Source organism: Rhodnius prolixus, unplaced genomic scaffold (assembly GCF_049639745.1).
Source record: "Rhodnius prolixus isolate KJV_2025 unplaced genomic scaffold, Rpr scaffold_5, whole genome shotgun sequence".
Lineage (NCBI taxonomy): Eukaryota > Metazoa > Arthropoda > Insecta > Hemiptera > Reduviidae > Rhodnius > Rhodnius prolixus.
Genome location: NW_027411624.1, coordinates 29,562,877 through 29,590,509, shown reverse-complemented (window position 1 = coordinate 29,590,509; position 27,633 = coordinate 29,562,877). Strand labels below are relative to the sequence as shown.

The following is a 27,633-nucleotide window of genomic DNA, read 5'->3' as shown; positions in this document are numbered from 1 at the left end:
GTAATATTGTAATAATACGATTCATCTTTTTAGCAGCACTTGTTTCCCATTATAAAAAAAAATAATCTCACGCCTATTACATACCTACTTATTAGTAAGTATTTAATTGAATGAACTGTCTGTCTCACCTTGAGTATTGTTTTGATATTGTCTTTTCAACATTAAAATTGAAACATTATGAAGGTTGAGAAAAATGACATCCACAGGCACTTTGCCAAATTATTTAAAAATATACAAACACCTAAATATTGTGATCTATAAAAAAAAAAAAAGAAAGACGTTAACATATATGTTGACACAAATTTTGTCCTCCACAAAAAGGTAACAAATTTTGAGTTTTTGCCGAGTCAAAGCGAACTATAAGTACTCCTGCAAAACTGCATTGGCTAAAGACAAGTTAGCCTCTAATATCTGTATTGGAAAGGTAAACTGGCGATGTAGGTCTATAGGCCTATCTTAATAGCCCTCCATAAAATTAGTCATTTGCCATCTTCTTAAAACAAATAAATATAAAAAACTTCAATCTGGTATGCATTTCTACAATGAACAGTGGATTTACAGGGAAATACTGAGATAGGTCAATTAGTTGGATTGCATACAAATGGTATTTCTGATGGTGCAAAAAAATTTTTAATAATCAGTCACAAGTGATGTACTTTGAGTATGAATTTCAGATTTGTAAAAAGCATTAATTGTTTATATCATTATAAAAATAAGCTAATAAAAAAAAAAAGAAAGTGCTCTATTATATTTTTACAGTAAATAAATAGCCCCATAAAATTATACACATAAAAATCGCAATGATTTTAAGCAAAGATAATAGTTACTGGCCGTTACTGTTTTCAATATGAATTGCATGATATGGAGCAAAGAGTAGTGAAATCAAAACTCATCTACATACATGCACTCACTCATAAATAAGTGCAACATGCATCACTGCCTTCATCTAGTACCGTCATTTTATTAGTTTAATTAATTAATCAGCATAAAGCAGTCTTTATTGTTTCCTGATTGGGCTGTACGTCTAGCTGAAATAATTAGATACTGAAACTTTTGTTCAACAGTTGTGTGCTTACATGTTCAACGTCCTGTGAATACCAATTACCATGGCTCACATGAACTTAATCTCAGTTTTCGCAACTAGCGCCCATCTTACGCATTGAATATCTAGCACTGTAGTAAACATCCGCAGTGCAACATCCAACACTTAGTTACAAGCAGCACTCTAGGAAGTTTTAGAAAGAGCGGATAACTGACCTTCAGAGATAACAATAGAAATGCACTCTCTCCAATGCCCTTTCGAGATGGTTTGTGGATGGTTGGTTTCCTCTAGATTAAGGAGACTAGGCTTGAGCAATTATGAGAAGAGAGAGGAGCTAGAAGACCTAGATAACCACTCTATAACGCCACACCATCACTTTCCAGAAATTCCAAGGATGACTTGCTTTGAATCTGGTGAGTTCTTAGGGGGTATATTCCCCTCCAACACCAGGTAATTTCCCTAGAAATTGCGGTTACAGAAAAAAAAAACTTTTTACTTCTAACATCACTTCGATTTTTTGATTTTAGTCAAATTCTCACTGAGATTAGCATAATGTTTAGTGCAGTGGAAACCACACGGAGATTCTGGATTGCAGTCTTTTTTTTTTTTTTAAACATTCTCATAGCTCACTGTCCATATTGGTCTCTGATGAATTTAACGAGGCTTCAGGTGCAGTGACTCAAATATTGACGAGCCTTAAATAATAGTGTGCTTTTTACTTAGTATTTTGTCTTTGTATTATTTTTCCAAAGAATAAGAAGTCTTGTAGAGAGAACTGAATGCAAATTTAAAAATAATGTAACAACTCATTCAACCAAAACAATGGAATAATTCTTAGGCTAAAAATTTCGCTACACTGTTGTAGTGGGGATTACAAAGCTAATGGGGATAAAAGTTTTTTATAAATGTGAGGTGGGATTGTCGTATAATTTATTGATTATTGTTGGTGCTTCGTACCGGACGTGATTATGCCATATTATGTATGCATAAGCATGAGGAATCATTTTTAATCTAGTAGTTTACGAAGTTGGTTCTCCTGCTTGTACAGTGGCCCATGTAGATTGGTCGTCACAGCTTGTCATCATCTTCTTGGATACACATTTGGCTTTTTTTAATTTAAAAGTAAGTAATCTTCTATATTTCCAATATTATTTTTTAACGAATTGAAAGGAATTTTTTCTTAAAAGGTTTTTGAAATTTAGTGTGTTTTAACTTCTGAATTGGTTATTTTGAATTTCAATTCATTCTTTTTACTGTTACAGTTACTTATGCAATTCTATCTTTGAGTTCAACATTTTTATCCAATGTCAATTCTTTTTTTCTCCTTAAATTCGCAATTGGTAATTGGAATTTCAGCCTAGTTACTTCCGTTTAGTCTCCTAGGTAAGGTACATTATTTTTATAAGTAAAATCCATTTTCTCTAGTTTAAGTAAAAGATTTACAATGGAAGAAAATTGACGCAAATGATTAATTCCTGCTGCCGATCTTCTGTTAGCATATCATTTCTTTGAAACTTTCATTTTTTTTAAAAGAAACGGTTATCTCAGAGGTTAGTGGACTTCCACAGCTGAAGTCTGGATTTTCCAGTTGGACCACAGATTTTCTATCCCCGATAGTGGGCTACATTGCCCTAACGAGAGCACACTGTCCGGAGGAAACACATCTGGCATCTTAATTAATAAAAAAAATTTGGGTACATTTTTCAGAATTAAAAGAAGATATTATATTGTACGTACAGGCACGAGGGAATTTTTTGCTCTACATTTGACACAATAGTTCACCTTAAATGAAAAATTGGACAAGTTTAAATTAGATTAGATTCCTTGGGTGCTGTTATCGAGTGAGCCTCTTCTACCGGGCTCCGAGGATTTCTTTAGCACTTTCCGGTGTTGTGTATAAGAGTGAGATTTGGAGACTATTCTTTTCAAAGACTGTTACAAGTTTTGCTAGGCTTGCCATAATACGATTCCACGGTTCCTCGGCTCCCACCCTGTCTTACATCTTAGATCATCATAAGTTTAAGTAATCAATTGAATGTTAATTTCTATAAATTTCCAGAATTATTGTTTTAAACATAAACTCACAAAACAATTTCACTAAAAGAGTTATTGTGTTGTATTCTTAAAAATGAATGAACTGTATTCAATTGAAAAGATCGTAGTGCAATTTACTTAAACCAAAGGAACATTAGAAGTTTTCATCCCTTCGAATCCTTTGTCATTAAACCCTGGGATCAATTAGCCATTTAGCCAATTCATTGTTTCTAATTATTCGTGAAAGCTGGATACTATCCAGGCTAGAAGAGTATATAATACTTGATGACTTCGTGAATAGCACCTCCACAAAATTGTGTTTCATTTGCGTAGAAACTATTTCATTGATATCACTTTTATCATTCTAGATCCTGTCTTAATGTGTCAGCAATTTTCTATATTTTACTTTATTTTATTCCCACAATCAGTGCTTAGCCTCTCCTCTTTAAAATGCTAGTTTAGCAATTTGATATGATGGTAAGTGTTTTTACTATACACTCTGTTGTATGATACACCCTGTTCGGGTTCATGAGAATAGTATCAAGTACATCATGAACTTTGTGTCAGTCAAAGCGATTTATTACTATTATTTACAAACAACTCTCATGTATATTTCACATAGTTTAAGCCGGACTTTGGTCCCCGAAATGTTGTCTCAAAATCCCTCTAGAAGTCCATTTCCAAACACTTGGATCAATGTCTTAAGCATTTATCAGAAATTTGACATCAGCATTTACTGAGTGTCTTTTTTTTCTAAAAAGTAGGTATACAAGAGAAACAAAAAAGAATAAAAAACAAAATAAGTAATGATAGGTTCAAAAACAATATTGCCAGTTAATTTTTTCAAAGATTAATCAAAAAATCCATTTCAAGTACTTCAAGACAATTTTGTTATGAATAATAAATTAATGTTTATAAAACAAAAAAAATGATTCAATAATGAATACATTGACGAATACGTTTATCATAAAAGTACCTTGGATCTTTAATGTGTGGTCATAAAAAAAAAAAATGATTTGTCATTCGATTTGCTCAATTAACTGTTAACTGTAAAGAAGGGAACATATCCTTTAAGCATAGACAGTAATGTTTGGCACACAATTTGTATATATGTATTTCTAAAAAAAAAAATCGTAAAATCCAACAACTCCAGTATTCATGCATGATTTTTCAAAAAATGTTACATCTAGCACATACAGTTTGAAGTTTCCAAAATCCACTAGTTGGGTTTTAGAAATCCTTATTAAATTATGAATACTATAACAATGTAGTTAATAGTTTCGTGCTACCACTCACGTAACTCTATTACATTAAACACTAATATTATTCAATTATTAGTTTTTAAAAAAGAATGTACTAGTCATCTTACAATCCTTTTACTATTGAAAGTCATGAATTATTAATCGGTTTAACTTCGGGGTCATGAAAGGTAATGCGTAATTGAATTTAATGTTGATTTTAATAATAGACAGTATATGAATACAAATTAAATTATATGTTTTACATTAACAGTTCTTTATTCAAAATAAATGTTAACAGCAATTCTATCCATCTCTGGTTGTGGCATTTACATATTAACAGAAGCCTTACACAACAAAAAAGTAACAGTTTATTTGACTTGTTCAATTATCACTTTCCTAAAAAATATGAAATAAAACTATATCTACGCCTGAGTTCTAATAATAGGCACCGTAGGAAAGTAAATTACTTTCCTTTGCACAATCGTTGATATCGAAAGTTATAACACTTCGATAAACCAGAACTCAAGTTTATTTAAAATGCAAGCATTAAATAGTCGTTTTATTTAAAAGTTAAAGTTCAGAGATGTTAACATTTACTGGGACAATTTATGTATATTCGCTTTTATTCAGCTTATAAAATATTGTTTCATTGTTAAATTTTTTCAGAGCCCAGTAATATTAGTGTACCCGATTTGCTGTCTTCAGGGACTGGCCTTTTAATATTTTTCTCAGAAAGCTCTCCTACTGCTGCCCAATTAGTATAGGTAACAAATTTCTAATTCATTTTAAGCACATTATAAATTGTTATTAAATTAAAATAGAATATTTTATATCGGAAATTATTTAAAGATGGCTGAAAATTAAAATATAGTTTCAACCACTGTAATGTCTATCTCAAAGAGATGAAGTCTCACCGGTGGTCCTAATTTTGTCACTGTTTCATCTGTAAAAGAAAACAAAACAAAAATGGACACCGCTCAAGTTGAACTAAAGAAAATTCTTCAATTTTCTTTCTTCTTTTTTTAACTCAAATTTTTTCTTGTTTCCAGCAATGAGTGAAGAAAGTGTTAATGAGGAAAATGTTGGTCCCAGACTGAGCAATCATTGGCCTTCAGTACTGTTCCAAATTTATTTACATATGTCAGCGCTGTATGGTTTAATTCTTGTATTTACTCAAGCATCGTTAATGACTACACTGTTCTGTAAGTATTACTTATCAATGGCTCTGGACGGGCAAAAATGTTAATGTATAATGTTTTTAAGAAATCGAGTAGCGCCCAAGAATAAATGAAAACCATACTATATTTTTAAGGTACACTTCGGGCACTTATATTATTTTCACAACTAATATTTCAGGTATACTGCTGGTGTTTCTGGGCACTCTTGGTATTACATTAGGAAGCCACAGGCTCTGGACACATAGAACTTACTCAGCAACTCTACCTTTGCGTCTATTCTTAGCATTCTGCCAGACACTAACATGTCAGGTATTTATTTTTATATAGAGAACTGTAGACTTTTTTGAAATTAAGAAACATTTCAGTTGTTTGACAAATGAGCGTACAGCACACATAGCATTCATCTGGGATGGACTTAATGTCAATATGGTGGATGCACTTAAATGTCATGGATGGACTTAAATTTGTTAAGTTAATTTTTAGTAAATTAATATCTAAATATATAGTTCATACATCCATTAAAACGTTAAAACATCTTCGTTTTTTAACAAATTAGCAAAGACAAAATAGGATTGAAATATAAAAAACTATAATACGTTCTTTAATAATTTATTTTAATAAACTAATAATTTTTATTACAACAGTGTTCAATTTTCAATTGGGTACTTCATCATAAAGTACATCACAAATTCCACGGTACGAAAAATGATCCGTGCAATTATAGACATGGATTCTTTTTTTGTCATTTGTCCAACCATTGCCTGGAAGCTAATCCGGAAATTGAAAGAATGAAAAGACACATTTCTGTATCGGATCTGGAAGATGATTACGTAGTCTACTTTCAGCACTGGTAAGACAAATTTAAGAAATAATTAATTTCATTCAGTATATATTTTAAAAAATTCTTTTACTTAAAAAATTAATGTTTTATTTTTTTCTTATAAAATTATAATTTTAATATATCTCTTTCTGTACTATAAGAAAATTTGCGTTAGTGGTAATTAGAGCGAAATGAGTCGCGTTTTCTGTTCAAATTAAATCTAAAGATTTTTTAAGATTTGCAATAGCTTTTCCTCTTCTTTTTTTAATAATTGTTTTGCTTGTCTAAACTTTCAATTGCAAAATTAATGTTTGATTTACCTCATAATTCAAAAAAGACGTAACAGACCATCGTCCAAACCGTTACAGCCACTTCTTCAGCGATCTTGGCATTTCTGCAGTTAACCCAGTATTAAAACAAGAACAACTTACACTAACCGCAAACACAAGCAACAAGTCAGCTTGCAGAGATACATGTTTGCAACTATTTGCGTTTAGCAAATCAACTGGTAAACACTAGTTCATTATCATACCCAAGGAATTAAAAGTAAATACTTATACTATTTTACAGCGGCCCTCATTCTATCAACAAACTCTTACCTCTCCAGAGTGCCATAATAAAAAATTTGAGCTCTCAGAGGTTGGTTTACTTTGTTTCCATCTACATTCTGTAATCAGGGGTAGACTTTTCAGCAAAAACATGTAATGAGGTAGAGAAGAGAAAAAAATAGGTTTTTCGGTTATTTACCCGACAATAATTTGTAGAAAGCCTACGAATTGTTGAATCATGTTTTTTTTGGACACAATTTTAGATTTTTATTGTTTAAACCATTTGACTTCTTATTAAAAAATAAATATGACCCATAATTTTTCATAATGTAATTATTTGAGTTATTACAGATCAATTTCTTTAAACTTGAAATCAACGGCGTAAAAGTTACTAAGGAATAAGTTATACTTCTTGAATCTGTCTAATATTTTGTACACTAGGGAACGACGCTTTTGAGAATCCCCAACAAAATCTTGACTGAATCCTTAAAGCATTAATTTTCTTTAATAGAAATTTGTTTCAGGTTTTCTCTGTATCTTTAGTTCAAGTACATAAAAGAATTATTCAAACAAATAATACCCCATTTAAACAAATTGTAATTTAAATTCTAGAACACACACAAAAAATCCAATCTTTACATAAAATGTACTACAGTAAATACTGACTGCTAAGCGTTCAATAATCATTTATAGCAATAAAATATCAAAAACTAGTTTTCTTTTAAATTTTCTTTAATTTTATTAGATTGTTTTGATAATGAAATTCTTTTATTCATTTTTCTCTATTTCGTGAAGCTTAATGTACATTTAGTAGTTTAAGTTTTTGCCGCTATGGCATTCAATTATACTCTTAGACCTTGTGTGTTGAAAATTCTAATTGAAGTAGATGGTGAGTGACTCTTGCAGTAGTAATTAAATGGTACGTACTCGTACTTCTCAGGAGCAAACTGCGTTCCTGTTAGTTTTAGATAACTGCGCCAGCATTAAGAAAAAGTTTTTTTAAAATCATTTATAAATGTTTCTAATGACTATTGTTTACATTGCAGGCTTTACTATGCCATAATGCCAGTGATAGGGTTTTTACTGCCGGTTAACATTGGAATGGAATATATTGGAGAGACTCTTGTAGTGTCAGTATTTGTTCTGGGCTTTCTCAGGGTATGTTTGTTGTTGCATGCCTCATGGCTAGTAGAAAGTGCATTCCTATTATGGGGATTGGATCCAAGTGACAGGTAACTTGACTTATTATTCATTATCAATTAACTTTTTATTACTTACCAATCATAATTGTTCTTTCTAAAAGTACCTTTATCTGATTTAAACATTTTTGTCCATAAAAACAATAAGATTTTTTAAAATTTGCATGATTTTTTCAATAAGGGCTTACTTTTATTTGTCATATTATCTGTAAAAATCACTACCAGATTCTCTGTAATTGTTTTACTTTTATGTTAATATCCATCTGTAGTTTGGAAAGCGTCGTGTAAATTAATAGTTTCTTTGACGAATCGGCTGGAATGTTTCCATGTTCTGTTCATAGTTTCCGAGGAAATTCTTTTTTAGAGATGGCAGGCAGGTATATACATGGAGTAAGGAGATATTAGGGAAGAATCGTTTGTGGGTAAATATTTGATGGTGCATAAGCATCGTGCCAGAAGTGGATTTTTCTTCAAAGTGTAGTTTCTCCGTCATCTCTCTTGAAGAATATTTATTTCGATCTTGAGATCGATTAAATAAGAAGGCGGTTATTATGAGCTTTTATCAAGAAAGCGAAAGTAGGAAAATAATATATTGCTCCCTGATGCATACCTACTTATAAGAAGGACTTTTACGGCATCTAAAATTACTAAGTGATAGGCCTACCTGATTTTTAATTTACCAGGTTTTAAAGACTTTTACTGTTGTCATGTCATCTTTATGCATTTATCTTCAAATATTCATATACCTACATTTCTAACTGATCAGTTATCGAGGTTATGGACCTCAACTAATTATTGTTATTACAGGAAAGCTGGTGATACATGGTTAGTCTTTTTTGTGACAAAAAGTCTGTGGCCTCAGTATCATTATCTTCTACCTTGGGACTATAGATCTGGTGAATATGGTACCTATGAAAACGGTTGTTTAAACAGCATACTAAGGGTATTTGCTGCTCTCGGCATGGCTTCACAATTGACAACAATCTCTAGCGTTGGTGTTAAAGAAGCTTTAGCAAAATCAGCAAAAACAGGAGAACCACTGGCTGGTTGTTTAGAAGAATCTAAATATATTCTACCCGATATCTTGCATCAAGATCCTGAAAATTATTGATTTTTTTTTTTTAACATGTTTTTGTGATTAAAGTTTTCGTCTTAAATTAATTTATTTCAAAGATTAATATTTATCTTTTACGACCTTATTATAGTTATTTTCTTTTTTGTAACAATGCTTCATAAGAATTGGGAACAAAAATCTAATTTTGTTTTTCTATATTTATAGCCTTTAACTCGGGGTGGAATGTTTAACCAAAAATTAATAATCTGTACCCAATTTATTTTTACAACGCCATCATCCTACAGAACTTATCAGCCATCTTCACCTCTTTAATAAAAAAAGTATACATAAGCGTTTGTACAAAAATAAATAAGATACTATTAATGTTGGTTAAAAATACCACCCTGATTTAAAATATCAATTTGATAAGGTTGGGGGCCTGACTGGTGAAGCTACAAACCTTATTGCAAAAACTTATTCTGAGTTACATTTTAAATAAAAAGATGTATGTTTATTGCAGTCTGGATTATGAATTTTATGAATTATGAATTCATATTATGAATATTATCATTCATATTATGAATTCATATCATTCATATTATGAATTATCATTCGTATTATGAATAATGAATTTTATGGACCCACGTTCTCTCACAATCTCTTTTTTGCCCTAAAAACTTCACATTTTAAGAAAATCACATTTATTTCAACATTTATTAATTATTATTGATTAAAAGCATCAAACACACAACATGATGGCATTTTGTTTTTTTATTTAAAAAAAAAACTAGTCCCTTCAATATATTATACTCTTCGCGAGTTATCTATAACAACAAATTTAATGCATTTAACGATAAATCTCGCTTATTTTCGGATTAAAATATTCCATTTTGTAAATAAGTAAACAATCTAGGATAAAGAGTCTCTTTTTTAAGCAAAAAAGTTATCTTTACTGTTCTTATCATAAAGTTATAGTGAAACAAATCAGTCAAGGTAAATACACAAATCCTGAAGTTCTTTCATTATCAAAATTAAGCGTAATTATGTGTGACTGGCACAATTTAAAAAAGTAGAAATCCGTGTAGGTGAGTAACAAACTCCGCTAGAATTCTCTAGAAAATAAGAAATTTAGCGGTAAAGAGTAATTGTGCCGATCTCTTTGAGAATGGTAGCAGAAACCTCTCCTTTTCGCAAAGTCCAGGGTTTTCTAACCAGTCATGATTGCGTGACTTTTGCAAAAAAAAAAAGAAGATTGTAATACAGAGAAAGGACTTTTGGATTTTGAATGGACCGATTAAAAAGGTAAACATTTGTTAATGGAAAAATTGGAATTGTTTAGATGAAGTGAATATTTTGCAAATAACTTAGTACCAACCAAGATAATATTACAGCGATTAAGTGGTTCTGCCTGTTAATGCAAACATTCAGGAATAGAGAACTAAGTAATTTTTTCAAGAACAAGGTTTCATTAAAAGATAAATATATTTGGGGCCAAGTGATCACTTGCTTAAAACGAGAAAAAATACACAAAATAAACCTTACATTTTAGAAAAGTATTAGTATCTAAAAATGATAATGACAAAATTAGATAGCTTTTGATACAACGGGAAGTTTGTTTTACATATTGCACTTCATGCTCTTTCATTTACACTTATTTTAAACCATGCTAACATTATAATTTTAAAGAACAATTTAATTTATAATTATGTAGAATAAGGTGTTGCGGTAAAACTCTTAATAAAAAGTAAGATGATGATTTTAATATGCGCACACCTGGACTGCGCTGTGCGTGGGTGATTTCCCAAGCTACGTTTCCAAGAGAAAGGAGAAACCTTAACTTTTTACTAGAACCGAACAGTCGTTTTTGCATATTATCTCTGCTGGTATTTTCTTTAAGTAGAGAAAATAACTTTTCGTAACTCCTAAATCATATAGAAAAGTTTTGCAACATAGTTACTGCAAACTGGTTTGATGATTTGCTTCAACATATGAATTTCTCAAATTCTTTTTTATTAAAAGAATATTCAATCTCTCATTCATTCGATTAAAAATAAAAGAAAAATTTGTTTTCATTGTTTACTGAATTGATAGTGTACAGTAAATGAAACAAAAACTAACACCTTTCAATCAAATATGAATATAATCTACAGTTAAATAATGTTAACACGTACACCATAAATACTTATTTTTTTTTCTTGTAACCAACTTGTGGATATTAATAATCAAAAACAAAATTAAAAAAAAAAAATATATGAATACTTTTAACCGTGTTTTAGTACTTCTAAAAACATATCTCATTTTATTCATATATTATGCTTTTACCTGACTCAGTTTGACTGAAAAATTAGTAAAAAAAATATAACAAAAATTATTTTTCCATTGCTTACTTTTGAAGTATTATTTTAGTTTCTAACAGTAATATCACACTTTTCTTTAATATTTAAATTGTGAATTTTTTTAAATTATATACTAGTGTGCCAATTTTTAATCATATCTTTGGAGGATTTACATTCTAGTTTTAAAATTAGCTTACGAATTTAAAACTTAAACTTTCAACTCAGACAAAGAACTAAGTTGACTTTTTTCTTTTTTTTTAAATAGATAATTAGGCACAAGTAACTTCCTAAAACCTATTTTTTTTTTTCTTTTATATATAATAAAAATAGTTTCTTTTTGTTAAAAAGAATTTCTCCTTTACTCAGATAAACAAACTTACAATTAGAATATGGGAAGGGATTAGCTATGAGGTTAGCATACTGGACTCCCACGCGGAGGTCCCGGGTTCGAATCCAGCAGCTGACCCTTAGATTTTCTCTTCCTAGGAGCTTCTTACAGCTCACTGTCCGGTGATGGACAGTGTTGTCTGTAACGAGAGAACACTGTCCGGAGGCCGGCAGTGCACTGGAAAAAGCTCCGGGCGCTAATGACCTCAGCTGTTGATGCGCCAAAAAAAAAAAAAAAAAAAAAAAAAAAAAAAAAAAAAAAAAATTAGAATATAGGTAAAGAATAAGGTTATATATAAATAAATATATACCATCAATAAAAAAACGTCTGATAAATGCTTTTATAATTACTGTATAATTGAATTCAGTTTTCATTGAAATGGTAATCATTATATTTTTTCCAGACTGTTTCAATTTCTGATCAATTCCGGTTTGTTCATCTTCAGGATATTTGCTAAACAAATTAACCAATGATTGAATTCTATCAAGTTTTTCACACCCATCAAATAGTGTTAACTTTCACTACTCTTGTCAATGTCAATGGCATCATCAGAGTATTTGATATATCTTTTTTTAAACTGCCGTTACTAACTTATATTTTTTTAAACTTCGGTAGTAAGTATTAAAATTGTTACTAGCTAGTTGAGTGGCTAATGATAGGTAAAAGGAAGATCAAATAAGGATTAAAAAAATATTTTTTTTTTTTTTTTAGTCCATTACGGTTTGCACATATACCCTTACCGAAAATTAATTCAATTTAGTTATTTTTTCAAATGCAAATATTATTAATTGAAACCCATGAAATTTCTTGAGGGCTCACGAAACGATTTTTTTGACCCTAATAAAAAATAAATGCCAGTACTCTTCATCAGACTATCAAGGTATACTTATGTATTTATATAAAAAATCCCTTTCTTATATTTTATTTTTGCACTAGATTTTAATACAAAAATTAGTAAGTTTGTTTAAGCATATATATGATAATAAATATGTACAATATTTTACAAAGAAAGAAAGAAAAGAAATACAAAAATAAAAACGCTTATTTGAGAAAAACTCTCTGTATTGTATCATTTATTTCTTCTAGTTCTGAGTGTTCAAAGAACAATTAAAATGTCTTTAATTTTGGAAAAAAAAAAATATATATATATATTAAATCAGTTTGTTTTAAAGTGATCAACTATAACGGCGTCATTTATCTCTTCTTTGGTTAAATCTTTGTCGCCCCAACCCCATAATTGTCTAGTACCGTCGCCAGTTCTAGCGCAACGTTTGTCAATCACTTCTTTGGGCACAGTTTTTAAATCATAGGCCATACCTATTCTAGACATAAAGTCAATAAAGCCAGTAGTGAAATTTGCTCTATAATTGCCCAGTTCGGCTGCTTTATAGTCCCATGGGAATACATGATGATAATTGTGCCAACCTTCGCCAGCTGCTCCTAAAGCGACTCCAAGGTTTTCAGATGGGTTTATTGTCCTGTAAATAAAGATTATTATTAATGATTTGCTTTTCTGTGAGACTAAAAAAATTGTATACAACAATTTTTTCATCAGATCATGACTAAAATAAAAATAGATTTTTTTTCTTGATTGGTTTTACAGACAATATTGCCTATGTAAAGAAAGCATTTCTAACTAACTCCCTCAGAACTTCTCTCTAAAATGAATTTTGCTTAGAAAATTTCAAACAAAATTTACAACTGTTATTTATTTAACTATAATTTTGAGTTACATACAAAAAAGTTTTTTAAAGAGACACCTTTAAGGTCAAATGTAGCTTTAATTAATTAAGAAACACAAGAGATGCACAAATTATGTTTCAAACCTGACTTGACAATACGGAAATTAGTAACAGCTATCGACACTTCCGTAATCTAGAACGAGACTAGCGGTTTTCTTAAACCAAAAAAAGTCAACAAGTTGATCATTTACATCGTTAATCCGATTCGCAGACCTCTACCCTCAGCGTAAGAAGAGTTTTTCTAAGAGATATCGAAAGAATGTGATGTAGGGCAGCTTATAGCATACGCTTGTAATAACTACTTGAAGGAAATCGAACGATGTACACAGAAAACGTTATTAAGAGGTAAAACATGCTTTATGGTTTTAGGAAAGGAATAATCATTGACTAAAGGTCTAGTCAAGAATTTAGTGTCAATGCTTTAAAGCAATAGTATATCTTTGTCTATATCAAGGATTCTCTACTGGTTTGGAAGAGCTCAGACTTGGCTCTGCCAAGACAATAGATAGATAGGATCTAATCTTTTCTTGTCAAATTCTTCTCTAAGATGGCAGCAATGTTACTTTACCAGTATACAACAATCCATATGGACTTACAAACCAATTAATTTTATATTTATATAATTTAAGAGAGTTTTGTGTCAAAAGATTTTCATCCTTACTTACATGTCATATGGTTTGTTTCCCCACATATGGGCTGCACTGTTTACCAACCAAGTCATGTTCAATACAAAAGCATATCTAAACATTGTTGCGACAAACCAGCTACACAAAAATGTTTCATTCCAAAAATACATTGGAACCATTGTCGGCATGATGAAGCAAGCAAGAGGCATCAATATTAAATAGTGTCTGTAAAAAGTATATAACTAAGTTAAATTTCTTGAAAGACGGAAAATAGAAATGAAGTAATTATGTTTGTGAGGAAAATTAAACACAAAAAAAACACTACCATACCTTTTTTGAAACATAACTACAGAATCGGCATAAAGATCTGACAGATCTATGACTTTTCCTTTTTCCTTTACATTTGGATGTTTTCTACAAAGTAACCAGCCAACATGTGAGAAAAAGAAACCTCTTCTGGCATCATGAGGATCAGCGTCGGTTTCTGAAAATTTGTGATGTACTCGATGATCTCTTGCCCATTCAAATATATGATTCTGAAATAAAAATAAGTATTTTAATAAATTCAAAATTTAGCTATTAAAGAAGAAGGTGCTTCAGTAAATTTTTATTTTGAAGACAAATGAAATTAAAAACCACAATATTTATATATAATAAATAATCACTAACCGATCCTTAAATAAATTAATAAAATGCATTTAAAAGATCATTAGATGTATTTAAACCGTCAATAATTATTATCATTTAAAATTTTGCCTTTTATGGTCGGAGAAATGATATTTTAATATCTATAGCATATTATTTTATTTTGTTTGCTATTGAAATTAAGCCATCAAGGCTTCATCTTTTTCTTCTTTTTTTAAAATATATTATGCTTTATTCAATATTTGTTATAGATAAGTAGATAGACAGATATGAGCAGTTTATTTTGGAAGTGGCATAAGTCACTTTGTTTTTAAGTCGAGATATTTAAGGGTTTGCATTTTAGTTTTAACACGTTTAAAAACATGGATGCTAACTTTCGAGAAGATTTACTTCTATTTGTTATCTCATGATACTGATATTTTTCTCAGTATAAATAATTTCGTATAAAACATTAAAAAATCACCATTTTTCATTACGGTAAAGTGACTTAAGCCACTTTCAAAATAAATAGTTTAGAAAAATGACTGACATAAAATTTGTGGTAGAGTAAGTATTATCTTCTGTATATACAGGGTGACCAGAGTTATATGCTCCACCCACTTTTTTTTTTAACGGCGGGAAATTTCGAAAAAATAAAAAACACGTATTTAATCATTTTTAGACTAGTTTATTTTCAGTGATTGACCCATTTTTTTAAACCCCTGTATCTCGAGATACAGCATCCAACTTTTGTTTTTCAAATGGAACGTTATATTTTTTTTTGCATATTTTTATAGTATTTTAGCTCCTAAAAAAAAGAAAAAATTTTTTTTGAAATCGGTTAGGTTTTTCAAAAGTTATGGTAATTTAAAATATGAAAAACAAATTTCAGTTTATTGTCAAAATTACGTTATTTTTTTTTAAAGAATCTGTTCAAACTGGGAACCATCAACGGATAGGCAAGCCAAAACTCTGGACTCACACGCTCTGCTTGTAGCAGCACTTATGGTGGCGAAGTCAAGATCTAGGCAGGTTAGAGTTATTCGACGTTTCAGATCATCGACTGAAGCCACGGAATTAAGGTTACTGTACACTCTATTTTTTAGATATCCCCACAAAAAATAGTCCATTGGGGTTAAGTCCAGAAATCGAGGTGGCCATTGGATGGGACAATGAGTCCCTAAGCACTTTTCATGGAAATTTCTGTCCAGATAACCTCGAACAACTCGCATTATGTGTCGGGCAACCATCTTATTGAAAATACATATCTAGCCGACGTTGTAGAGGAACATCTTCAAGCAGAACTGGCAAAATGTCTATCAAAAAAAGTCAGATACCTAGCATCAGTTAAGTTCACTCTGTAGAAGTATGGGCCGATTAGTTGATTCCCTAAAACTCCACACCAAACGTTTTTTGAATAAACCACCTGAACGTCGAATAACTCTAGCCTGCCTAGATCTTGACTTCATTAACTCGATTTTTTTGAAAAAGTGACTTATGCCAATTTCAAAATAAACGGCTCATATATTTATGTAGCCTTAAAACTTTAAAGTAACAATGTAAAGGAAATAAAGATCAATTATAAACCAACCTGGAAAGAAATAGTGTTACAAAACGCAAGGAGTATTTTAAGTGGCAGTCTTGCTTTATACGCTCTATGTGACCATAATCTGTGAGCGCCAGCCGTTATACCCAGAGCAGACGTATAATAGAGGAGAATAGCTGGAAAAACAATTGAATATTAGTTACAATTAAATAACTTTTTTTTTTGAAAAATTCTTAATTATGAATCAAATAAAACTATTTTAAAAGAATAACTTAATTTGTAGGTTTTGGGCGTTGGTTTTTATAAAGGTTAACGAGAGTCAAAAAAGGGATCAGTTTCTATTAAATGTGAAACTTGATTAATTCGACGTTTCTAACATCTGTTCTTTAGGTACTGTATATGACAAAGCAATAACTAATAGTTTTTACAGATATTGTAAAATATATAATGCAAGTAATACCATGACACAAAACAAATTAGAGTTTACATGATGTTTATATTCAATACTATTTTCAAACCTATTTGAATTTAGAGTACAGTTAAACCCACAAATGTAAGAAATGTACAGAATTTCAATGAAAACTATTCTGAAAGATAGGAAACTTCTTTCTAAATGCAAACCTCATTCTTCACAGCGACCATAACATCATATTTCTTATAACCAGCTAAGACACAATAAAAATCCATACTGGTCTCTCTAATTGTTCTAATCCTTTCGTTCAGTCACTGCTGCCTCACTCCTGTCCAAACCAGCAAGCCGACTGAATGTCAGTGGCCTCGAGACTTTCTTAGGGGCAAAGATATCATTATACTCGTATTAACATGGACAACCTGAACGGAATGCTACCGCGGAGTAATTTCTCTCCTCCTGCTCATCAAGGAACATTTAAACTTAACCACTCATATTTAATTTATATTTCGCATTTATTTGTATAAAGATCGCAAATTACTAAATAAAAATAAAAAGTTTACTTGGGTTTCCTTTACATAAATTCATCCAGATACTTACGAGGGTCGTTTGAAAAGTCCGTGCAAAGTCAGAGAGATAGCACTACTGGCGCGTATCGAGGTTATGTTTAGTTAGTAGCATCTCTTGGAAGAACACACACCAAGTTTCAGCCAGATCGGTCTATTTCTTTGTGTTTGGCATTCGTTTGAATCGAGGAAGTCGAGTGATTTTCAAAAAATGGACGAAAAAGAATTTCGTGTGTTGATTAAACACTACATTATGAATGGCAAAACGCCTCAGGAGACTAAAGAGAAGCTTGATAAACATTATGGTGACTCTGCACCTTCGATTAGAACAGTTTATAAGTGGTTTCAAAATTTTCGGAGTGGCCATATGGGCACAAGTGACGCTGAACGTTCTGGACGCCCTGTTAAGGTTACTACTCCAGAAATCATTGATAAAATCCATGATATGGTGATGGATGACAGAAGAGTGAAGGTGCGTGAGATTGCTAGTGCTGTGGGCATCTCGAATGAACGGGTACATAATATTTTGCATCAACATTTGGACATGACAAAGCTATCCGCAAGATGGGTGCCGCGATTGCTCACGCTTGACCAAAAACGAAATCGTGTGAAGTGTTGCAAGGACGGTTTGCAACTGTTCCAGAAGAATCCGCAGGACTTTAAGCGTCGTTTCGTCACTGTGGATGAAACATGGATACATCACTACACTCCTGAGACCAAAGAACAATCTAAACAATGGGTTACCAAGGGGGAATCTGCGCCAAAAAAGGCGAAGACCGTTCCTTCGGCCGGAAAGATTATGACGACTGTCTTTTGGGATTCGCAAGGAATAATCCTCATCGACTACCTGGAAAAGGGTAAAACTATTACTGGTGCATATTATTCATCGTTATTGGACCGTTTGAAAACCGAGCTGCAAGAAAAACGCCCACGATTGGCCCACAAAAAAGTCCTTTTCCATCACGACAACGCACCAGCTCACACCTCAGCAGTTGTGGTCGCAAAATTAATGGAAATAGGGTTCCAACTCGTTTCACATCCCCCCTATTCTCCAGACTTGGCTCCCTCGTTCTACTATTTGTTCCCCAATATGAAGAAATGGCTGGCGGGAAAAAGATTTTATTCAAACGAGGAGGTGATTGCAGAAACGAATGGCTATTTTTCAGACTTGGACAAATCCTATTATTCGGAAGGGATCAACAAACTAGAGCAGCGTTGGACGAAGTGTATAAGCCTAAAAGGAGACTATGTTGAAAAATAAAAAAGGTTTACCCCGAAAAATTAAGTAGTTTTTATTTTTGCACGGACTTTTCAAACGACCCTCGTATGACAAAATATAGTATTAATATTTTTAAACTATAAAATTCAGGGTAAAGGTGTTTGAATAATCGTCGAACTAAAAAAAAGTTTGTGATTTGTAGAAATTAATAACTAAACATTTTTGGAAGTAATAATTTTAATAATAGTTTTAATAAAATAAAATCTTACTCCAAGCAACGGTGAACCATTTCGCTTCAAATATCATTAGGTAAGCGCCATATACAGCTGCTAAATGTAAATATGCAAATAGTAAGACATTTCGCCAAACGATTTGCAATTTATATTCTTGCACTTTTTGAATTGGTTCCTCTTCAGGATTTTTAGCTGGGCAATCATTTGCTGCCGGAGAGGTTGTAATATTAGGAGCCATCCTAGTTTATCTGTAACAAATACAAATAATATTCTATAAAATCATATTTTCAAATTTTAGATTTTTTTGGAAGATTTCTTCCGAAATCTTGGAATCCCTGTTTGGTATCCAGCTTAACAGCAAAAAGAACAATTACTAAGAGAGCAATCCCAATACACTCACATCAAAAACATAGCGCAATGTTTGCAATTACTTGGGTTATGCAAACACTAGCTCACCAATACACATGTCCACATACTTACATATTGTAAATTACAAAGGATATTGACCCAAAATATTGTTACATTGTCAATTAGGACAACGGATTACGCAGGGCACTTCCTTCTCCAAAACGTAGCAGCAACGAGGGATTTTTGTTGTATTACTCAAACCGATATCTGTGACTGTACAAGGTAGGATTTTTTTTTTTTTTAGCACAATCCGTCCTTTGTGAGGCTACTTTTATCCTAACTCATCCCATTTCAGACATGTGAAGACATTAAACGTTTTCAAGAAACTTAAACAAATAATTTAGACTAATGATTCTTCAAAATGAAAAGTAGAAATACCAATGTTAAGTCGCACTGCCGGACTGACAGTATTTTCACTTATAAATAAATCAGTTTCGTTATCACTTCTTTTTAAGTAGGTCACAGGGTTAAACATAGATATGGAAATACATATAATTAGGGTATAAATGAAAGGTTATTTTTAAAAAGTACCTTTCATCGTTACAGAAAATTACAGTTTAATATTTAATGGATACAATGTAGATTACGTACCAAATTATGTGTATAATTGTGAGCGAAGTGATAGCAAATACTTAAATTTGAAAAACTTAAATAAGTGGTGACCATTTTGATCGTATAATTTAAGACTTTTATGTTTTTAATCCTAATAGTTATCAGGATTAATTTTTAAGAGCAAATCTGTATATAATATTTAAAAGCAAATGCAGAAATATATACAGTCGACTCTCGATAAATCGAAATCCAAGGGACTACAAGAAAAATTCGAATTACCGAGACTTCGAATTATCAAGAAGTTTGAATTATCAAGAAGAGGAAAAAAAATCGAATTATTAAGAGTTTCTATTATGTATATATGTATGTAGATACGTATATTGAAAATACGTATGATCTTACCTAAGTTTTAGACATATATAGCCTCAAGTAAAAAAGTAAAACTAATGAAAACGACAAAAAAGAACAAAAAAATTACATATGTATTAACATTTCAATAAATAATAATATACATAGTACCTAATTAAAAAAATGAAGAACAGGTTTTTGTTACAATGTGGCTTGACTTAGTCAGTGACTTAGAATTGTAGAAAGCGTTGATGGTGGAATATTGAAAGTTTTGGCGATATCTTTTTCTTTTCGAACTACTTTTCACGGCCGCGATAATTTCTTTTTGTCGGACATAGTAAGGGAGACGTACTTCCCATCGTGATAAACTAAGAAAGAGAATTGGAAAGTTAAACTGGACAGGAAAGGAGGGAAACATTACGCAGGAAATGAACAATGAGCGAAAAATGGGAAGTAAACATTACTAGGGAAAATTCGAATTATAAACAGGGGAAGGTGCCCTCGTTCGAATTGTAGAGCGTTCTCACCCCCTGTTGTTAAGAAAAGGAGTTCGAGTTATCGAGCGTATCTAAATACACTGAATTTTTTCGATTTATCGAAGTTAGCAGCTGTAGAGTTTGAATTATCGAAAAATTCGAATTATCGAGAGTCGACTGTGTCAAGTATTGCATTCATAGCAAAGTACGACTCGAGCCTAGTCACCCCGCCGCTAGATGGGATGAGTATTCAACTTGATTAGTGGCCATCACTCTTTAAGGAAATATAACCGAGCGGCAGGTTACCATCCTATGTGTTCAAGTTAGTCTTGTGCTGATGTGTTGTGTTCCTTTTATGTTTATATTACTCTCTTTTATTGTATATTTAAAGTCTGTTTAATAAATCGTTTCTGTCATGTTCCATGTTCATTTGTTCACACTGAGCATCTGCCACTAGCCGACTTTTCATTTATCAGACTGTACATATATAGTTCCACAAATGCAGAAAAAGAATATCATCGCAATAATTTGAGAAATAAATGAAAAAGCCATTAAGTTAAATGACTTAATGACCATTGCATTATATTAAATAAAAACTTAAAATTGAATAACTTTGTTGAACAATATCCACTATTATTTTTAATTTTTTTCATTTTTGTTAGAAAAATGAATTTTCGAAGGTTAAAGTTTATTAAAAACAATTTTAACCACTGATAATTTAAAAGACAATAATTAAAAAAAAAAAAAATACTTTAAAGGTCAATGTTTTGCTGAAAAATGCTCCCAAGTACTTTTTTTTTAAATAAAAAAAAAAAAACTTAATACTTCCAAAAAAATCCTTACTCCTAAAGAATAGACATTTTGATGAGTTTTACAGCACTGATGAGTAATATTTTTTTGTTTTTAGTGCAACAATTTATTTGACTTCTACTATAAATACAGTGGTTACAAATAATTAGCCACTTTAGTTTTTGAATCAACAATAATCCGTTTTTTCCCAGCAAGAACCCAGGATAGTGGAGAGAAGTTCTGGGAGACGGATTTGGATTAAGGAATACACTTGAAATTATAGATATTTCTAGCAAGGAATAGTTTTAATGAAACTATGAATGGCATAACTACATAGAACAGACCAGAATGCACAATTGTAACATGGTCTGATTATCACTTTATAGTTCTATACTCGTATAAACGTAGTAATCATTTTACATGGGTTTGCTTTTGTCCTGCGCATGGATAGAGTTTTTTTGGTCTTAGGGGTTCTTAATGTGGATATTCCAATGGTTCAAAGTATGGCGTTACTTCTGTCTTAATTTAGATTAATTTTCCACTTTGTGCACTAATTTTCTAAAATGTATTTTTGATAAAATAAGTTTCTCAGTAATATTGTAGCTTCTTAATGATGATTTTGTACAAATACATGCAAGATGAGGTAGACATGACGTCATTTAATTCGCAAGAAGTTGCTTCTTATTTAATTATAAATAAATATTGAAGGTGTTATTAAAACTGTCCGGTAGGAGAGTTGTATAAGGGTTGATCGTCAAAAACTGCACCAGAAAAAGCGTAACGTTAAAAAACACCCAACTTTGACAATTTTTTTTCTCTTTTCTATAAAAGATAAAATTCCCAAATTTTCTTTAAAATAAAGGGCAAATCCTTCTTTTATAACTGTAATTTTTTTTTGCAACAACCCAGATCTAATAGGTATCGAGAAAAAAGTTGACGAAAATGAGCAAAAACGGCTTTTTCAAAAAATGTTTTTGATCTTGTTACCTTTTTTTGTAAACAACGTAGCGCCTAAACGCGCAAACCTATTTTCATGAATGAGATGTCATTCGATTCAGAATTTTTATGTAGATGTGCCTTTGGGGGGGGGGGGGGGTCTCGACGCTGTACATTGAATGGGAGAGGAGTTAGCCCCCTTTATGTAAGGCCCCCTCCAAAATTATTATTATTACTAATAACTCTGTAAATCTTAGTTTAATTTTGGAAAAAAATTGACTGGATGAAAGGGATAGGGCTCCCCTACGGAATATTAAAGCAACGTTCTGCTCTTACACCTATTAAGGGGAAGTATGGCAATCGATTCAAACGCTTGACTAATTACATAAAGTAAAGCAACAATCAATTTAATCCGAGAATGAACTTAAATTAAATCGACTAGTTTTATTTTAAAAAATAAATAAAATGAACTCATTGAAGTAAGAAAATGGCCAGCATAAGGGTATGTGACATCTAATAAATTCTAAAAAAATATAATTGAAAATTTAATGCAGTATAATTACTTAAATGATATCAGTTATTGCAATATGCTTTTTCAAATGTTTCTAAATGGGTGAAATACGGAGCCGAAATATAAAAGAAATGTTTGGTACTAGCTGATTTGTGTATCTTTTGGCGTTTGATCAACCCTTAAACTTAACATTTTAAACTGTAAGTTTTTGTTAAGGAGATCAGTTATTAGTTTTACAGAGAAAGTATATAAAATAAATACTTTCGCTTTTTCCTAAACCAGTTCCAAGATTTACGCAAGTCCTGGACAATATACTGAAAACGGGTTTAAATTTTTTTTTCCAGCATTAAATTTTGCAAAAGACCTTAAAAAAACAAAAACAAAAGTACATAAATTTAAATAAAAAAGGGAACCCTGTAATAAATATTTATATTAAAGATCAGGCTTGTAACAAAGTTAGTATTTTGTTGTAAATCTTCATGAAACATCTCCAAATATTTCAAGCAAAACAGTGGAAACCGTTAGAGCTACTGAGCGTGACTTATACAGATTTGTTACGGATTGCTAAAGTTATCAATTGCGTTTTTTTTTCCCTTCACTATCTAGCGTTTTATTTTAAACTTTTTTCTCCCAAAAAATATGTTAGAGGTGTAAGATGAAAAAAAAAAATGGATCTTACAAAATAACATATATTGTTTGGCATGAACAACATTACTATTATTATTTTGAAAATTATTATTTGATATAATCTACGAGGGTCGTTTGAAAAGTCCGTGCAAAAATAAAAACTACTTAATTTTTTGGGGTAAACCTTTTTTATTTTTCAACATAGTCTCCTTTTAGGCTTATACACTTCGTCCAACGCTGCTCTAGTTTGTTGATCCCTTCCGAATAATAGGATTTGTCCAAGTCTGAAAAATAGCCATTCGTTTCTGCAATCACCTCCTCGTTTGAATAAAATCTTTTTCCCTCCAGCCATTTCTTCATATTGGGGAACAAATAGTAGTCCGAGGGAGCCAAGTCTGGAGAATAGGGGGGATGTGAAACGAGTTGGAACCCTATTTCCATTAATTTTGCGACCACAACTGCTGAGGTGTGAGCTGGTGCGTTGTCGTGATGGAAAAGGACTTTTTTGTGGGCCAATCGTGGGCGTTTCTCTTGCAGCTCGGTTTTCAAACGGTCCAATAACGATGAATAATATGCACCTGTAATAGTTTTACCTTAACAGGGCGTCCAGAACGTTCAGCGTCACTTGTGCCCATATGGCCACTCCGAAAATTTAGAAACCACTTATAAACTGTTCTAATCGAAGGTGCAGAGTCACCATAATGTTTATCAAGCTTCTCTTTAGTCTCCTGAGGCGTTTTGCCTTTCATAAAGTAGTGTTTAATCAACACACGAAATTCTTTTTCGTCCATTTTTTGAAAATCATCAAACACAAAGAAATAGTCCGATCTGGCTGAAACTTGGTGGGTGTTCTTCCAAGAGATGCTACTAACTAAACATAACCTCGATACTCGCCGGTGGTGCTATCTCTCTGACTTTGCACGGACTTTTCAAACGACCCTCGCACTTCTGGTTTCCACAACTCTCCAAGCAAAAAAAACGGATCTCAGATATTAGACAATCAACTTTACTCAGATAAACATCCTATCGAATCAAACGATATACTTGCATGGATAATCGAAAAAATCCAGACTTCTTTTCAGTCTTTCCAATTATCCGAAATCTTGGATCGAAATGAATAAAGATTTAGAGACACTAAAGACAATAGATGTAGCGCAAAAATAAATAAAAAAATATTTTGAAACTACTGTTTTGTAAATAGACATGAAGACAATCAATATTTACGATGCGTTACCTTGATATATTTTTTTTATTATTTATTTTTCTACTAAATTATACGATTACAACTTATAAAAGATAGATTATGTACGTGATTAAACAAGTATTCTGTAACAGATTATTTCCATTTTTAACCCGAACTAAATAAATATACTTTAAGGTCATTTGATTTTTTTTTTTTTAACTGAACATAAAGTCAACATTTTCGCTTAAAGGCTATTCTCACAACTCTTCTCGCAAATTTCCTTTAAACTGGTATTTATTTTATAAAAATAATAAGAATAAATGAGCTAAACCCTAATTTGTAATAAATACGCCATTTTAGAGAGCGCCTGAACTTATAGTACAGTCGAACCTCTCAATAAGGGACACTGGCGGGGGAAAGCAAAGTGGCCGCTGTTTGGAGGTGGCCGTTAGAAGGAGGTAGGCAAGTTTTATAATGAAAAAATATGGGTTTTTGTCCAAACATCTGTTTAAAAATTGTTTATTATTAATAGATTTAAAAACTTACATAATTGCATAATTATTAAAACTGTCCGGTAGGACAGTTGTATAAGGGTTGACCATCAAAAACTGCACGAAAAAGCGTAACGTTGAAAAACACCCAACTTTGACAATTTTTTTCTCTTTTTCTATAAAAGATAAAATCCCCAAATTTTCTTTAAAATAAAGGGCAAACCCTCCTTTATACCTGTAATTTTTTTGCAACAACCCAGATTAAGTAGATTTTGAGAAAAAAGTTGCCGAAAATGACCAAAAACGGCTTTTTCTTTAGCTATATGATATGCATCAAATTTTTCTTAATTATCCAAAAAATGTATCAATAAAATACATATTATTGACTTAATTAATAATTTTTATAATAATCATCACATTTATTCATAACAATAATAATTTATGGTAAAATTATCATCATATTATCATCTATTATTAGAAAAATAGAACAAACCTTTCTGCAAGTTGACGATGGCTCGATTTGGTTTTAGCAAAATCTTCTAACACAGGGGTGAGCAACCTTTTTAATCAATGGGCCAATTTAAATTTTAATTTTTTTTGGCGGGCCGCACATAGATTAACTCTTATTATTAATTTACAAAACTTCGTACGAAACGCATCTCGTCCGTATTGCATGTTTGAACAAGTCACCGACAAGTGTGTATCTCGTCACAAAAAATCGCGCAGACGCGGCGCGTTAGTATTGCATGTTTAAAAACGTCGTCGACAAGTAACTCGCCATAAAAAAATATTTCGGTTTAGTATGTACTACCATTTTATTATAATTAATTTTATAACAATATATTGATGGGAGAAAGTCGATAAAATAAATTCAATTTTAGAAATGCTTGGCGGGCCGCGTGTTGCTCATCCTTAATCTAGACTATTTCTTTTCTCTTCTAGAGTTAATCACTTTCGTTTGAGCGGCATATCGGAAAAAATAATATTGTTCGTCCAAAGTTATATTGAAAAATAATTAAAACGGTGCAAGATGCAACGGGGCTTAAATAGGAAACTTTTGAAAAAAAAAACAGAAAAAACAAAAACTTGAGAGGGGATAATTATTTTGATCACCGCGTCAAACGAACTTTTAATAATAAGGTGGTCGTTGGTGGGAGGTGAAACATTTAATCTGTTCCCCCAAAATCAATTTCCGCGGTCGCTATGTAGAGTGTCCGTTAGACGGAGGTTCTTTTATATAGAAAGTGGGAAATCCAAAAACTGTTCGTAAATGTGGAGGTGGTCGCTAGAGAGAGTGTTCTTTATAAAAGGCTCGTCTGTATTTCAAGGAGCTCCTCAAAAATTAAACTAATTAAGGATACTTGGGCAGCGTATTTCACGTCATAGCCTCAAAAAGACTTTTCTTATTCTCTTAATGCATTTTGCTTACTTAGGCTACCTAAAAAGATTTTGTTTTTTCTTTTCTGCCTCAAACGAATTTTTCACTTATTTCTGTGAAGTATTATTAAGCGAATAAACGTAATAGTAGAGATTCGAGAAAATGGTTTTGCACACCCCCAATTTCTGCAATAAAAATACAGGTAATTTTTAAATCAAAGAAGAAAAACAGAAAGAGAAACGACTTAAGAGAGTAATTTGAACAACAATTACAATTACAATGGCAATTGACAGCGTTTGTCACTATTGACCTCATTTATAGTACGTTAAAATTCAAATGTTTCACGAACAAAGTTGCGAGAACTGAGAATAGCAGTTTTTATTGTTTTTTTTAATGATCTGAATCGTATGAAGATTACATCCCTAATATTATGATTGAAAAAAAAGTAAGTAAAGTAATCGCCTATTTTTTCAGGCGGGGCTTAACGTCCAACTACTAGGTGTCGCGGACGGAGGAGACTAGCAAACATAATTTACTGTAAATTTCTTTTATTAACCATTAAATGAAATCCAAGGCCTAAGACCGGGGAATCGAACCCAGTACCTCAATACATATTAGCTTTGCAGGTCTCGCCTCTAACAGCTCGGCTACCGTGGCGCCTCATATTATGGTTGAATATCTAATTAAGGATAGAAAGGAACAATGAAGTTGAAGTAACAATCCAAAGAACTAATGACTTCTGCCCTGACTGTTTAAGTACCTGTTAGAAACAGAAGGCATACCAACTGTTACCAATGTAAAAGAAATTATATTTCTTCATAAGTATAAGCCCTGAAGATGACCCTAGACTCTAGCTCGAAACCTTGCAAACAAAGTTATGAGTGAAACTGGCAATATACTGGTTTAGTCGATACCCCTCATATTTCGTTGCTGATTGACCAAAATAGGTTTAACAGTAAGTAAAAGAGTATTTTGGAGTTGTCTTGCAATGGAGTTTCTTGTCCATTCTATCTAGTTTAGGTATACCACATATCAACCGTTTGGTCTTGGTACTGTTCAAGGAAGCGTACTTTGTCCAGAATTTGGTTGATCAAGATGGGAGATGGGGATTTTTCGTCAATATTTTGAT

The 27,633-nt window shown here is 31.7% G+C and overlaps 2 protein-coding genes across 4 annotated transcripts in view; one reads left to right on the top strand and one right to left on the bottom strand.

Moving 5' to 3' along the window:
• Nucleotides 1–1,982: 1,982 nt before the first annotated feature.
• On the top strand, nucleotides 1,983–9,223 carry LOC141458383 (acyl-CoA Delta12-desaturase). Of its 2 annotated transcripts, XM_074136284.1 has the most exons (8): nucleotides 1,983–2,164; nucleotides 2,305–2,425; nucleotides 4,984–5,081; nucleotides 5,367–5,519; nucleotides 5,674–5,804; nucleotides 6,140–6,345; nucleotides 7,910–8,095; nucleotides 8,870–9,223. In XM_074136284.1, the coding sequence occupies exons 4-8, from the start codon at nucleotides 5,369–5,371 to the stop codon at nucleotides 9,171–9,173; spliced, it is 978 nt and encodes a 325-aa protein (XP_073992385.1). In that variant the 5' UTR covers nucleotides 1,983–2,164; nucleotides 2,305–2,425; nucleotides 4,984–5,081; nucleotides 5,367–5,368; the 3' UTR covers nucleotides 9,174–9,223. The 2 variants fall into 2 exon arrangements, with proteins under 2 accessions (XP_073992385.1, XP_073992386.1); XM_074136285.1 differs by lacking the exon at nucleotides 2,305–2,425.
• Nucleotides 9,224–12,489: 3,266 nt separating this feature from the next.
• Nucleotides 12,490–27,633, bottom strand: part of LOC141458382 (acyl-CoA Delta-9 desaturase-like) — a 41,569-nt gene continuing 26,425 nt past the window's right edge. For both annotated transcript variants that reach the window (XM_074136282.1, XM_074136283.1), the window contains exons 2-6: nucleotides 18,842–19,053; nucleotides 16,424–16,554; nucleotides 14,539–14,744; nucleotides 14,248–14,433; nucleotides 12,490–13,318 (exon numbers count right to left, since the gene is read on the bottom strand). In XM_074136282.1, coding sequence (XP_073992383.1) covers nucleotides 12,997–13,318; nucleotides 14,248–14,433; nucleotides 14,539–14,744; nucleotides 16,424–16,554; nucleotides 18,842–19,043 — 1,047 coding nt within the window. In that variant the 5' untranslated portion in view covers nucleotides 19,044–19,053 and the 3' untranslated portion in view covers nucleotides 12,490–12,996. The remainder of the gene's footprint in view (nucleotides 13,319–14,247; nucleotides 14,434–14,538; nucleotides 14,745–16,423; nucleotides 16,555–18,841; nucleotides 19,054–27,633) is intronic.

Excerpts from the sequence above, each read along its gene's own strand:
- LOC141458383 (XM_074136285.1), top strand. The coding sequence starts at position 5,369 with ATGAGTGAAGAAAGTGTTAATGAGGAAAATGTTGGTCCCAGACTGAGC. Across the intron at positions 5,520-5,673 it reads GTTAATGACTACACTGTTCT|GTATACTGCTGGTGTTTCTG; the intron begins GTAAGTATTACT and ends CTAATATTTCAG. Across the intron at positions 8,096-8,869 it reads GGATTGGATCCAAGTGACAG|GAAAGCTGGTGATACATGGT; the intron begins GTAACTTGACTT and ends TTGTTATTACAG.